The sequence below is a fragment of the Hippopotamus amphibius genome, chromosome 15 (genome assembly GCF_030028045.1).
Source record: "Hippopotamus amphibius kiboko isolate mHipAmp2 chromosome 15, mHipAmp2.hap2, whole genome shotgun sequence".
NCBI classification, from domain to species: domain Eukaryota; kingdom Metazoa; phylum Chordata; class Mammalia; order Artiodactyla; family Hippopotamidae; genus Hippopotamus; species Hippopotamus amphibius.
In genome coordinates, this window is record NC_080200.1 from 14,461,733 (window position 1) to 14,477,674 (window position 15,942).

Sequence of the window (15,942 nt, forward strand, 5' to 3'; positions counted from 1 at the left end):
TCAAAGGCACTTCACCACCCCCAGGACAATTGGCCTTTTTATAGCTACTACCCCATAGAATCTCTTCAGAGCCCCCTTTATGTCTTTATTCTTCAGACTGTAGATGAAGGGGTTCAGCATGGGTGTGACAACACTGTACATCACCGAGGCTGCTGCATTCCATTGTGAGTTGTGAGTAGCAGCAGAGCTAAGGTACACTCCTAGGTTTGCACAAAAAAATAAGGAGACAACTGAGAGGTGAGATGCACAGGTGGAAAATGCTTTATACTTCCCCTGAGCTGATGAGATTCCACATACGGAGGAAACTATCTTGGAGTAAGAGTAAAGGATACCAGCAAAAGGACCGCCACCCAACAGTACAACTGAAAGATACATCACCATGTCATTAAGGAAGGTGTCAGAACAGGCAAGTTGTAACACACGATTGAGTTCACAGAAAAATTGGGGGATTTCCAGGGCTGTACAGAAGGACAATCGCAACACCATTAAGCTGTGTATCAAGGAATACAGCGCACCCGTCATCCAGGATATCAGAACCAGAAGTCCACAGAGCCGGAGGTTCATGATGACGTTGTAGTGCAGGGGGTGGCAGATGGCCACATACCGGTCATAGGCCATCACACTCAGGAGAAAATCATCTAATACTGCAAAGAATATATAAAAATAAATCTGAATCACGCAACCTTCATAGGTTATGACATTGCTCTTTGTCTGGATGTTCTGCAGCATCTTTGGGATGACGGTGGAGATGAGGCAGATGTCTACAAGGGACAGGTTGGAGAGGAAGAAGTACATCGGTGTGTGGAGGTGGGAGTCTGAGCTGACAGCCAGGATAATGAGCAGGTTCCCAAGCACAGTGATCAGGTACATGGAGAGAAAAAGCCCAAATATGAGGGGCTGAAGCTCAACTGCCTCTGAAAATCCCAGGAGAACAAATTCTGAAACTTCTGTAATATTTCTTATTCCCATGTGTTCGTGGTGACTACCAAGATATAGAAAAACACATGGCTAATTTTCACACAAGCATGTATTAGTAACCTAGCAAAAATGCCACCATTTATATTTTAGAGTCAAGACATTAATTTCAATATATCTTGGTGGGGGATAAGGCAAGGTTCTTTCTCACCTTTCTTAAGGGGCATCTTTTCTTTGCAATTCTTGTTCTTTCAGTTTTGATCTCTCTTTTGACAAGTTCAATGGGCACACTCAAGTTCTGGTTCTGGTTTTTGTCCAACATGCAAAGGCCTCCTTGGACCATACTCTATAAATCCTGCACATATCATGATAACTCACCCTCTTATCCTGAAAAACTTTCTTCATATGATGTTGTCATGAAGAAATTATGTTATACATACATTTATTTTATTTTACTCTGGCTTCACTATTATATGCAAGCATCAAATGAGCAGGGGTTTCACTTGCATGGTTCACTTTCATTTTTCCCAAATATATGTGATTATATGTATGTTTATATAAAAACACATTAAAGAAAATGAGAAATGATGAGATGAACAAAATGACAAAGCTACAAGAATGCATTGCACAAATTATATTGTGCGATATATATTGTATATATTGAATATAGCCAATATTTTGCAATAATTTAAATGGAGAGTAGTCTATAAAAATATTGAATTCTTATATTGTACACCTGAAACTAATGTAATATTGTAAATCAACTATACTTCAAGGGAAAAAAATAATGGCAGTGAACATAAAACCAGCTAAATTGGGTGATTTAATACAATTGTATTAAACAAAATCAAATGGAACATCAAAAACTAACTGAAAAATGAGAAAGAATAGCAGTAATTGAACAAGATCAACATGCATGATAATTATTTTAGCTAAGACCTTCATTTATGAGACTATAACATGTAATATACCTAGAACTTTCTGGCACATAGCAGATGCTTCCCTATTATTTGTTGATTGATTAGGAAATAGGTTGCAGTAGATATGGATGTTTAATATATGGAAAGGTTGCATTTCAATTCAGCTGGGAAAGGCTGAATTGTTGAATAAGCTGGAAGAAATGGCTGTCTATCTGGAAGGAAATAAAGTTTTTCCTTATCAAACACATCTTAAAAAAATCCGAGGGATTAAAGACTCCAGTGTAAAAGTAAACAGTCCATTTTAGATGAACATATAAAAATTCATGTAAAATCGACAGGCAGGAAAACTATTATAATTAAGACTAGAAAATCAGAAGTAAAAAGAATGAAATATTAAACTCTATGAAACTTTTATAATTTTTTGGTCAAAAATACCCAACCAAAAGTCAATTGCATACCATTAATTTATAAAAAATCATTGGTAATTCATCTAAGAGTCAAGAGTTAGGCGTAAAATACACAGACACATAGAAATAATAGTAAATGACACAGTGATCAGAAAAAGAATATTTGCTCAAAGTGAATAATAATTTAAGAAAACAACAGGAACTCTCTTTCACAACCATCGGCCTGCGAAAACACTTAGAAGGTTGTCACACTGGTTGGTGTTGAAACTTTTACACAGATAGAAAAAGGGATGCTCTCTAATTTTGCTGGCATAACTCTCAAGTGTGGACATTGGGAAAAACAACCTCAAGACAGCTGTGAGTATTAAAAACACGAATATTCTTTAACTCAAGGTTCCTCATTCTCTGCAGTATTGGATATTCTGTGCCAGATCATTCTCTGTGGTCGCCTCTGCCCTATGCATTGCAGGATCTTTAGACACATACTTGACTGCCACCTACCCTTCTTCAGTGTGACAGAGAAAAATATCCATGGATATTGCTCAGTGTCCCCTGAGGGACATAATCACCCTTGGATGAGAAGCACAGTTTTAAATTAATACTCCCAAAATATTTTTGTAGTCGTAGAAGTGAGGAGAGGGCAGTAATTAAATTATAATTTTATCTTATATGGAGATATATGGATCCAAATATCCTTCTGGAATATAATGGTGATGTTTAAGCCCAAAGGTAAAGAAGAATGCCTTCCTAATTATGGCCAAAGGTGATGTAAATTTTAAGAATGGATTTAATTACAAAGGTCAGAAAGAAAGAGAAGACAAGCCAAAAGCCTAAAAACAAATGACTTTTTCACTCTTCTCTTCCAGCCATGGAACAAAATGTTATTTTAACCCTGGCAATGAATGCTCCCACAAACACACACACACAAAAAAAATCGAGACAAAATAACAAAAATATGAAAATGTTGTAAAAAGGTATAAAAGGCTACTTATTAACACTAAGGATGCAGAAGAACTTTCACTTCGATTATGTTTATAGCAAGAATTGACACATGAAGAAGATTAAAGTGATAGTTCAATTATATTGGTAATGAAATAATATAATAATAAACCAATAGCTGAGATGTCATATGCAGCATGGTGAGTAGAGTTAATAATACTTTACTACATATTTGAAAGTTGCTAAGATAGATAGAGTAGATTAAAATTCTCATCACAGGAAAAATACTGTCACTATGTATAGTGACATGTTAACTAGAAGACTGTGGTGATCACTTAGCAATATTAACAAATATTGAATCACTATGCTGTACAGCAGTAACTAATATATTTTATATGTCAATTATATCTCAAGAAATTCAAAGCAATGGAGAAAACACAATATTACTGACTGTAGGTTTGACCAACAAAATTTATGAACTCATAAAATCCCCATAAATACATCTACACATGTTCAAAAGAACCAAATGGCAAACTTTCAGTTTATGCAAAAAACTCCAATTCATTTGTTGGAAAAACTTTAATAAGAAGAAACGACAACATTCTGACACCACTCTAATAAAAGCAAAGACCTTATGCAGACAATTTTTAATAGAGAAACCCTGAATGGGGAACAAACCCACAATTATATTCAGCCTCACAGGTAATAAAATAATCCCAAAGTAAAGCTCATTAGCTTACCCTTATTTACCGATGTAATAAAGTTTTTTAAAATTTTTATTGTGAATATCCCGAGTGAGAGAAGATACTGTGATGCATACATTTCAAGCACTGATATAGCAAGGATATATTTGCAAACATTCCTTGGACTGGATCCTTCTCAACCATGCAGAAACAGAGTCTAATATGCCCCATCTTAATATTTTTTTCACAAAAAATGCCCTCATGTCACTGCATGTTCCTCCACAGGTAATACCCTATTTGTCCACTCCTGTTAATTAATAAAATCCTTGGACTTATTTTCTACTTTTATTGGGAGTATTTTGTGCCTCCCATTCCTTCTTCTAATTGGGCTTATACTAATACAATTCAGTTGTCAACACTGACGCTTGCGTTTCTTAGCACAATGTTTACTTTTCCAGGATCATAACTATATGCGTTATTAGGAAAGCCAGCAAACAAGCACAGTGATCTGTGGGATCTGTGCTATGCTGGACTGGTGCTCAGGTGAACTCAGGTACAAGTTCTTGGCTTCCATTCTCTCTGATCCTCTCCCACAGTGTCTGTGGAGCTCTCAGACTCACCTGCTTGGGAACTCTGTGTGGGAGGTTTCCCTGTGAAAGTCAATATGCCTCCCTAAATGATTGATGATACAGGACAAACTCTGTCTCCAAACAAGAAAACAGGAAGGGGTTGAGCATTGGTCTCCCAGCTAGATTTAGCAAAGACGACGTCCTGACCAGCCAGAAGTTGCACAGATTGAGGGACTGCAGCAGAGGAGATATTTACGGCTTCCTATGTCTGCCCACTAGGCATGTTTTCCTCTTGTTACGCAAACCTCTACGTACATGATTTCCCTTGGAGACACTGGTCTGGACAGAATGGATTTTTTTTTCTGCTGATTCTCTGTCCCTCGGAGACTGCATTATAACTTAGGAGAATTCAGTTTTTATTACTCCTTCTTTTTTAACTTTCCTGCTTCCAAAGCTCTAAGCCTCCAGCACCTCATTGCATCCCTGAATTCAAATTTTCTCAAAATTATAATATTGAGGATTTGTCTTGACTAGACCCCTTGGGTCATCAAAGCTATGATTTGTGGTGGGGACGCAACCCCTGAAATCTCTAAAAATTATAATTCACCTCTTCAAAAGTGAGGATAACTTGCTCCTGTAATATAAAACCATGGGCATTATACTCACTGGATTCATGACAGGTTTTCCAAGCCAATTAGGAATTTCCTACCTATATCTCAAATTAAGAGTTGTCATTTAGTCCCTCATTATAAAATGTTTGTAATTATAGAAGACATATTTAGATATTGTTATGCACCATTTTCTTGCTTATCATATTATAGAGATTGTCGATGTTATTTTCTAAAACAGAGCATTCTATGAGGTCGAACTTTTACAAACTCCAGTCTCCATTGTAGGTATGGGACTCAGAGGAATTTAATGTTCTGCTTAAAGGTATAAACTAAGTAAGGGATGGAATCTTGGTTGGAATCTGTCAGGATGCTCTCAGTTCCAACCCAGGGAGCAGTGATTCTCAACTAGAGATGATTTAGCCCAAGGGGATATTTGGCGATATGATGCTACTAATGTCCTACAAACCACAGAACAGCACCCAATGCAAATAATTACCATGCCCCAAAAGTCAATGGTAAGATGATGAGAAAACCTATTCTAGACCAGGCCATCTATAAACTTGTGGGCATACAAATCACCAAGGTTTGTAGTTCAAATGCAAATTCTCATTCATCAAGTCTCTGTTGGGCCCAGGGACTGCATTTCTAACAAGCTCCCAGGTGTTGTAGAAGCTGCAGATCTTTGTCCGTGGATCACGCTTGAGAAGCAAGGCTGCGGTCCAGTGTTGGAGTCAGGTATACACAGTTTTAGTCCTCTCCACCAAGAAACTTTTATGAATGTAATTTGGAAAGAAATGTTTTTCACTCGCTTTATAGGTGATTACACATAATTTATCATCATAAACACACCAACCAATGCTTCACCCTAATGAAAATAGGACCCTTTCACATGGACACCAAAAGCCATACTTGAATGAATAGATGTAGAATAAGCAAATGAAATACTTTACTTAGTAATACAAAGTGTGGTTTGAAAGTCTCATCCTATTTAAGATGTTCCCTGACTCAAACGCCATGTTAAGTGAATATATTCAAATTTGTGTTTCTGTGTAGACTCCACTCGGAAACATGTAGGTGACTATGGGAGACACTGTGAACACAGCTTAGAAAGAGAACATAATTCTAATGAGAAGTACAGAACTGAATAACCTCAAAAAATGGGCAGAAGACCTAAATAGGCATTTCTCCAAAGACATACAGATAGCCAAGAGGCACATGAAAAGATGCTCAACATCACTAATTATTAGAGAAATGCAAATCAAAACTACAATGAGGTATCACCTCACACCGGTTAGAATGGGCATCATCAGAAAATCGACAAACAGTAAATACTGGAGAGGGTGTGGAGAAAAGGGAACCCTCTTGCACTGTTGGTGGGAATGTAAAGTGATACAGCCACTATGGAGAACAGTATGGCAGTTCCTTGAAAAACTAAAAATAGAGTGACCATATGACCCAGCAATCCCACTACTGGGCATATACCCAGAGAACACAATAATTCAAAAAGACGCATGCACCCCCAATGTTCATTGCAGCACTATTTACAATAGCCAGGACATGGAAGAAACCTAAATTCCTATCAACAGATGAATGGATAAAGAAGATGTTGTGTATATATATATATATATATATATACACACAACGGAATATTACTCAGCCATAAAAAGGAATGACATTGGGACATTTGTAGAGACGTGGATGGACCTAGAGACTGTCATACAGAGTAAAGTAAGTCAGAAAGAGAAAAAACAAATTTCCTGTATTAACACATATATGCAGAATATAGAAAAATGGTACAGATTAACCGGTTTGCAAGGCAGAAATAGAGACACAGATGTAGAGAACAAACATATGGACACCAAGAGGGGAAAGCAGGGGTGGCGGTGGGGGGGGGGTTGGGTGGGATGAACTGGGAGATTGGGATTGCCATATAATCATTACTAATAAGAAAAAAAATCAAATTGTACACTTTAAATATATGCAGTTTATTGTATGTCAATTATATCTCAATAAAATTTCTTAAAAAAAAAAAGAACTGAATAACCACCTATAAAATGAGCTATAAAGTCTCCATTTTCAAGGAGAGCAGTTAATGTAGTGATGTCTAAAGGAATGGTGCACATAAAAGTGAAAACCTGTAGTCTCAGTTTTCCTCTATTATAAAATTATGTAAATTGTCTTAGCAATTGACCATAGTTTTTTTTCCAAAGTAATATTATAACCTGTGACAATTCTTTCAGGAGCACAAGAGAAAAATTATTTGGGATGATATTTGAAAAGAAACTATTCTTAAGAAATCCAGGATATCCCATAAAACAAATGGGAATTTTAAGTATTTTGAATCAAGTTTGGGAAAAACTTTAAGTAGAAAATAGACAAAGGGGAAGACTGTCTATAAATCAGACAGAGGAGGAAACAATGATATGAGTTACTTCAATGGTACAAAGAAGTTGAATCAAAGAAATGAAAATTTCAGGAAATAGAGAGAGCAAGTTCTACTTCCACACTCTGATCAAAGAATATCAAATTCTGGGTCCAATGCTTTGCACACTGCAAAAATGGGGATTTCTTTAACCCTATGACAGTTGGTCTTTTTATAGCTACCTCCCCAAAGAATCTTTTCAGAACCCCCTTTAGGTTTTTGTTACTCAGACTTTAGATGAAGTGGTTCAGCATGGGTGTGACCAGTGTACATCATCGAGGCTTTTGCACTTGAGTGTGAGCTGTGGGCAGCAGCAGAGCTAAGGAACACTCCTAAGATCATACAATAAAATAAGGAGACAACTGAGAGGTGAGGTGCACAGGTGGAAAATGCTTTATACTTCCCTGGAACTGATATATTCCAAGTATGGAGGAAAATATCTTAGAGTAAAAGTAAAGGATCCCAGGTAAGAGATCAGCACCCAGGAGTAGTATAGCTTCAAAATACATCACCTCGCAGTGGTTGGGAGTCTGCCTGCCAATGCGGAGGACATGAATTCGATCCCTGCTCCAGGAAGATCCCATGTGCCGCGGAGCAACTAAGCCCGTGTGTGAAAAATAAAATAAAATCTGAAAAATACATCACCATGTCACTAAGAAAGGGGTCACAATAGGCAAGTTGGACCTCATGTGTGATTTTGCAGAAAAAATGGGAGATTTCCAAGTCTGTACAGAAGGACAGTTGCAACGCTAGTAGTCTTTGTAACAAGGAATGCAAGACACTCATGAATCAAACCACCAGAACAAACAGTCCACAGAGCTGGGGGTTCAGGGTGACAGGGTAGTGCAGGGGTTGACCGTTGGCCATGAAGCAGTCACAGGCCACTGTGATCAAGAAAATGTTGTCTAAATCTGCAAACGTGTAGTAAACACATATCTGTTTAACGCATCCTTCATAGGTTATGATTTTGCTTTCTTTGGGATGGTGGTGAAGGAGAAACATATCTACAAAGAACAGGTTGGAGAATAAGAATTACATGAATATGAGGTTGGAAGTCAGAGTCAGAGATGGTGACCAGGACAATAAGCAGGTTTTCAAACACAGTGATCAGGTACATAGAGAAGAAGAGTTCGAATATAAGGGGTTGTAATTTTGATTCCATGATAATCCCAAAAGCAGAAATTGTGAAATTCAGGTATCATTGCCTGGTCCATGTGGTCCTCACCAAAACTTGTTGATTTTTATCTCTTTGACAATAGCTGTTCTGACAGATGGGAAGTGTATCCCATTGTGGTTTTGGCTGTCATTTCTCTGATGATTAATGATGTGAAGCCTCTTTTCATGTGCCTGTTGGCTATCTGTATGTCTTCCTAGGGAGAAAAATGTCTATTGAGGGTCCTTTGCTCATTTTTATATTTTTACTTATTTTGAGTTGATTAAATTTTTATATTTTTGAATAACAACCCCATATCAGATATATAATTTGTAAATTATATATGCAACCTATGAGAAGGTTGTCTTTTTGTTTTGTGGGTGGTTTACTTCACTGTGCAAAGATTTTTAGTTTCATGTAGTTCTGGTTTTTTGGTTTTTGGGTTTTGGGTTTTGGACTTTTGGGGGGTTTTTTGTTTGTTCCGGTTTTTTGGCTGCATTGGGTCTTTGTTTCTGCACTCAGGCTTTCTCTAGTTGTGGCAAGTGGGGGTTACTCTTTGTTGTGGTACAAGGGCTTCTCAGTGCTCTGGCTTCTCTTGTTGTGGAGCATGGGCTCTAGATGCATGGGCTTCTGTAGTTGCAGCACATGGACTCAGTACTTGTGGCACGTGGGCTCTAGAACTCAGGCTCAGTAGTTGTGGCACACAAGCTTAGCTGCTCCGCAGCATGTGGGATCTTCCCAGACCAGGAATCGTACCCATGTCCCCTGCATTGGCAGCTGGATTCTTAACCACTGCACAACAAGGGAAGTCCCTGTTTGTTTATTTTTACTTTTACGTCTCTTGTTTGAAGAGACATATCCCTCCAAATATTCCTAAGACTGGTATCAAACAGGTACTGCCTGTGTTTTATTTATGATTTTTAATATTTCAGGTCTCACATTTAGGTTTTTAATCTATATTGAGTTTATCTTTGTATATGGTGTAATAAAGTGGTTCAGTTTAATTCTCTTGCACCAAGTTGTCCAGTTCAGAAAATATTCCTTTTCACACTGTGATTTGGTTACCAAACTGAAGTTACTACAGTTATTTTTAATGATTTTCACCTTTAAGAATTATACTGAAATTTTTAAACAACTTATTCTGGTACAGAATTGCAAATTTCTGATTCTGTCTGTCTGTCTCCTTTGTCAAGGTTTTGTATAGTTGTGCCTTTTCATTTTACGTAGAAGAGAGCATTTCAACATTCCTTGTAAGAGGGTTCTGGGCGCTAAACTCCCTCAGCTTTTGTTTGTCTGGGAAAGCCTTTATTTCTTCTTCATAGCTGAAGGATTACTTTCCTGGATAGAGTGTTCTTGGTGACAGTTTTTATCTTTCATATTCTGAGTATGTAATTCCATTCTCTCTTGACCTGCAGAGTTTCTGCTGAGAAATTTGCTGATAGCCTAATGGGGATACGTTTGAAGCTTACTTACTTCACTATTTTTCAGCCTGCAATTAACATTTTTTCTTGTTATTGACTTTTGCCAGTTTTAATATAATGTGTCTTGGAGAAGGTCTTTTGCATTGAGATAGTTAGGTGTTCTATGAGCTTCGTGAATTTGTACACTCAGTTCCTTCCCCGGGCTTGGGAAATCCTCAGTTATTATTTCTTTAAATCATCTCTCTTTTCCTTTCTCCATCTCTTCTCCCTCTGGGACACCCATTATCCATCTTACCTTTTCTAATGGAGTCACATAGTTCTCGTGGAGTGTCTTCATTTAAAAAAAATCTTAGTTCTCTCTTCACTTCTACCTGAATCATGCTACCTTTGAGCTTATTTCTCTCCTCCATATGGTCTACTCTACTTCCAGTGCTTTCTAATGCATTCTTCAACTCATTTATTCAGTTCTTCAGCTGCAGGATTTCTGTTTAATTATGTTCACGAGCTTAAATCTCTTTGGAAATTGTTCCTTTATGTTCATTACTTTTATTTCTGAGCTTAAGTGTCTTTATGAGTTTTCTTGTACCTTGTTGAGTTTCTTCCAGACATTATTTTTTTAATTTATTTATTTATTATTATTTATTTATTTATTTATTTATTGGCTGTGTTGGGTGTTTGTTGCTGCATGCAGGCTTTCTCTAGTTGCGGCGAGTGGGGGCTACTCTTCATTGCAGTGCACGGGCTTATTGTGGTGGCTTCTCTTCTTGAGGAGCACAGGCTCTAGGTGCTTGGGCTTCAGTAGCTGTGGTGCACGGGCTCAGTAGTTGTGGCGCATGGGCTTAGTTGCTCCACAGCACATAGGATCTTCCCGGACCAGGGATAGAACCCATGTCCCCTGCGTTGGCAGGTGGATTCTTAACCACTCTGCCATCAGGGAGGCCCCAGACACTATTTTTAATTCTTCCTTGTTAGATCACAATCTTCTATGACTTTAAGCCTGGTTTCTGGAAAATTGTGATTTTCTTTTTGTGATTCCATTTACTGTGGTTTTTCATGGTGCTCAGTGGGTTTCTCCTCTGCCAGTGCATTTGAAGTAGTAAACGACGTTCTTATTTAGGTAACCTTGTTTACTTTGATTATAACAATTCAACAGTTTGGTGACTAGAGGTCCTTCTATGTTTTTCAGTTAGGTGACATTGTAGCACAAGTATTTGGTTTCTTTTACCTGAGCTGCTTCTGGCTGTCTTTGAGAAACTACATTTATTGCATTCCATGGCCTTTGCCAGAAGTGTTGTCAGTGCCCTTGTCATCACTGTTTTTGCCTCCAGGGCCACTGGTGACTTGGTGCTGCAGTGTGCCTGATGTGGCTGGTATCTCTGCTGATGGATCCCCAGGATGGTGGGCACTATTGCCACATCCAGGGTGACATAGATTGAAGCACCATCTGTGCTGCATGGTTCCCTGTGGCTATAGGTGCTGCTGTATCCAGGAAGTCAGGGTCATGTGTGCCACCTTCACTGGTGCTACCAGGTTCTCTGGGCTATGGGCTCAGCTGTCTCAAACATTGGGTAGGGATCAGGGTCACTGCCTCTGCTGTTCCCTTCAGTCAACATCCTGAATGTGTTCTAACCCACCTACCTTCAGATGTACAACTGTGTGGATCTCTGGAGGTCTGGTGGATTAAACAGGAAAAGCTGTTTAGTTATGGATGTTTTACCGGTTGTAGAACGAAAGGAAGGCACAAAGAGACTGTCTTCTGCCACCATGATGCTGACATCACCAATGATAAACTATTTTTTCCATGAACTATAAGATTAAAATACATGTATGGAGTAGACTATCATACATTAGTGAAGAAAGAATTGAAACACAGCTGCATGCAACATCATGGATGAGCTTTAAAATTACAACACATAGAATTACAGGTGAATACAGACTCATGAAGAACCCAGCAGAGATCAGACCAATTCCTCAAAATAAAATCTCCTTGGATAATAAAGGTATTATATTAAAACATTTATTAGTAGGATGAGTGATTATGCAGCAATAGCTAACTGAATAAAATATAAAAGTGAACACAACTGAGAGCAATTAAAATACTCTGCTTCTTTGCATTCTAGGCATTTATTCTGATATTTAAAGATAGCATTCAAGATTACACTGTCTATGAAGTTTATTTCAGATTATTGTATTAAAAACTTACTCCACTGAGGTTCCCTCACGGGTAAGCAGGAGATTGGCACATAGGTTTGTTTGCACAAATTGTGACCCTGAACCACATGACTGGATAGGTATTCAAGCTCTCTAGTGAGTCTTTCTTTGATCATGGGGAGATATATACACATGCATATACTTACATAAGGACTTGACCCATGACACTCTGTGCAGTTGCAAATCTGCATATAACTTTGCGGTCAGCCCTCCTTATCCACCGTTCCACATCCTCTGATTCAGCCTACCCTTTTATAAAATTATATAAATTGCCTTGGTTGCTGATTGTACATTGCGTTCTATGAGCAATTCAACTCATGACTATTCTTTCAGGAAAACAAAGGAAAATAACTTGGAATAATATATGTCACTTGAGAAAAAATCCATGTCACTCCAGGAAAGAAATGGGAATTCCCAAATATTTCGGATCCAAAGGAAAATTTTAAAGTAGAAAAAAGCACAATTAATTTTTAAATGCCTATGTGATAGACTGGGGAGAAAGCTTAATAAGGTGATTTGCTGGAGTTGTATCAAGACCTTGAATTAAAATAAAATGGAAATCCCGAGAAACAAAGAGAAGGAGCAAATTTTATTCCACAATGAATGAAGAATCACAATTTCTGGTTGCAGGACTTCATGCCATGCAACCGGGGGACTTCATCACCCCCAGGACAATTGACCCTTTTGTGACTGCCATTCCATTGAATCTCTTCAGAGTCTGCTTTATGTTTCTCTTGCTCAGACAGAAGATAAAAGGGTTCAGCATGGGTAGTGGTAGTGGTGAACAAAGAAATGATGAAGGAAAAGGTGATAAACTGTAGTTTCATATCTTACTGTCTTATAAAATTGTGGAAATAGCTTTGGTTGCCAAGTTAGTTTTTCGTTTTCCTGAGGAACAGTAGAACTCGTGATTATTCTTTTAGTAAAATGAAAGAAAAACTACTCAGTATAAAATATTTCATTTCAGAAGAAATTAGTCTCAAGAAATACATGAAGTGTCATGAGATAAATGGGAATTTCCATATATTTCAGTTAAGGTTGCAAATCAATTTAGGGAAGTAGAATAATGACAAAGGAAAAAAAAACTTAGATAACAGAGAGCATAAAGCTTAGTCAAGTGAGTTACTTAACCTGTATAAAGAAGTTGAAATCAGGCTTCCTAGGTGGCTCAGTGGTTAAGAGTCTGCCTGCCAATGGAGGGGGCACGGGTTCAATCCCTGCTCCAGGAAGATCCCACATGCTGTGGAGCAACTAAGCCCATGAGCCACAACTATTGAGCCTGCGATTTAAAGCCCGAGAGCCACAACTATTGAGCCCATGTGCTGCAACTACTGAGGCCCACACACCTAGAGCCTATGCTCCACAGCGGGAGAGACCACAGCAATGGGGAGCCCGCGCACCGCAAGGAAGAGTAGCCCCCACTCGCCGCAACTGAAAGTGGGCCCTTGCACAGCAAAAAAAAAAAAAAAAAAAAGACCCAACACAGCCAATAAAATAAAATTAAAAATTTAAATTTAAATTTAAAAAAAAAAGTTGAAATCAAGGAAATGGAAATGCCAGGAAGTATATTGAAGGAGCAAGTGCTATTTCCACAATCTGATCAGATAATCACAATTTCAGCCTCTAGAGCTTTGAGCCCTGCAATAACCAACATTTATTCAGCCCCAGGACAATTGGGCCTTTTACACACCATCCCAAAGAAGCTTCTTAGAGCCCTTTTTATGTCTTTATTCCTCAGACTGTAGATGAAGGGGTTCAGCATGGGTGTGACCACTGTGTACATCACTGAGGCCATTGCACTTGAGTGTGAGCTGTGGGTAACAGCAGGAGTAAAGTACACTCCTAAGACTGTACAATAAAATAAGGAGACAATGGAGAGATGTGATGCACAGGTGGAAAATGCTTTATACTTTCCCTGAGCTGATGAGATTCCTCGTATGGAGGAAACTATCTTAGAGTATGAGTAACATATCCCAACGAATGGACCACCACCAAACAACCCAACTGCAAAATACATCATGGTGTTATTAAGAAAGGTGTTAGAACAGGCAAGTTGGATTACCTCTTTGAATTCACAGAAAAAGTGAGGGATTTCCAAGTCTGTACAGAAAGACAGCCTCAGTGCCAGTAAGCTTTGTAACAAGGAATTCAGGGCACCTATCACCCAGGATATCAGCACCAGCAGTCCACAGAGAGTAGGGTTCATGATGACTGTGTAGTGCAGGGGGTGGCAGATGGCTATGAAGCGGTCATAGGCCATCACAGTTAGAAGGAAGTCATCTAATTGTACAAAGAGTAGGAAAAAATATATCTGGGTGAGGCAGTCTTCATAGGAAATAACTTTGGTTTGAGTCACTATACTCACCAGCATCTTTGGGACGGTGGTGGAGGTGAAACAGATGTCTACAAAGGACAGGATGGAGAGGAAGAAGTACATGGGTGCGTGGAGGTGGGAGTCTGAGCTGACAGCCAAGATGATGAGCAGGTTTCCAAACACAGTGATCAGGTACATGCAGAGGAAAAGTCCAAATATGAGGGGCTGCAGTTCTGGTTCATTTGATAATCCCAGAAGAATAAATTCTGAAATTTGTGTATTGTTGCCTGGTACCATGATGGTGGTACCAGTGGTGGTGCTCACTACCAGGAAAGAAAAAAGAACATGATTAATTTTTACACATGTGGGCATTAACATAGTGAAAAGCTGTAAATGATATATTTTGGTCATTTTTAAGGGATCTTCTATGACATCTCTGATTAGAAATCTCTGTCCCACACTCAGGTTTTCTGCCAACAGGTCATGTATTACATGTTCAAATGCAAAATTATTTCATGCATTTGAGCAATTTGTGTTGAGTACTGTCTTCAGGGGTAAAAATATAAGACGCTAAGAAAAAAACGCCATACAATCCAATAATTAATAAAAATATAAATTAGCAAATATAAAAACATATTGCAATGTCTTATGGTGACAGATTCTATGGAAAAAAACAAGCAGGTGTAAAATTGAGTAAATGGAGGTGTTATATTTTACTGGGAGTTCAAGAAGACCTGCAAACAAGAAGAATTTTGAACAGAGACCTGAAGGAAGATGAAGAAGAGATACCACGTTATCTGGGGTACAAGTGTGTCCTGTTGGGGAAAGGGTCAGTGCAAAGGGCCTAAGGATGGCACTTCTTTCAAATATTCAAGACTCAGAGGGAAGCCAAAGTGTCCAGGAGAATGAACAAGAGGGAGAGTGAGGAAGATGGTGTCCAAGGATGCTGAGGAACAAGGGGGCCTCCCTGCTACAGCTGAAACATCAAGACACAGAGAGGTATATGGAATCTAAAACAAACAAACAAACAAAAAACACAGTACTGATAAACCTAGTGGCAGAGCAAGAAAGTAGAGAATGGACTTGAGGACATGGAGGGGGGCATGGTGGAGGGGAAGCTGGGATGTAGTGAGAGAGTAGCATTGACATATATACACTACCAAATGTAAAATGGATGGCTAGTGTGAAGCTGCTGCATAGCACAGGGAGATCAACTATCTGCTTGGTGATGACCTAGAGAGGTGGGATAGGGAGAGTGGCAGGGAGGCTCAAGAGACAGGGGGTATGGGGATGTATGTCTACATATAGCTGATTCACTTTGTTATACAGCAGAAACTAACACAACACTGTAAAGAAATTATACTCCAATAAAGATCT

At 38.6% G+C, this 15,942-nt stretch overlaps 1 protein-coding gene across 1 annotated transcript; it reads right to left on the reverse strand.

The window, feature by feature from the left end:
- Window positions 1–14,623, reverse strand: LOC130836272 (olfactory receptor 7A10-like). Its single transcript, XM_057708335.1, has 2 exons — window positions 14,617–14,623; window positions 1–644 (listed from the first exon to the last, which is right to left on the reverse strand). The coding sequence occupies exon 2, from the start codon at window positions 616–618 to the stop codon at window positions 1–3; it is 618 nt and encodes a 205-aa protein (XP_057564318.1). The 5' UTR covers window positions 619–644; window positions 14,617–14,623.
- Between the last annotated feature and the right edge of the window lie 1,319 nt (window positions 14,624–15,942).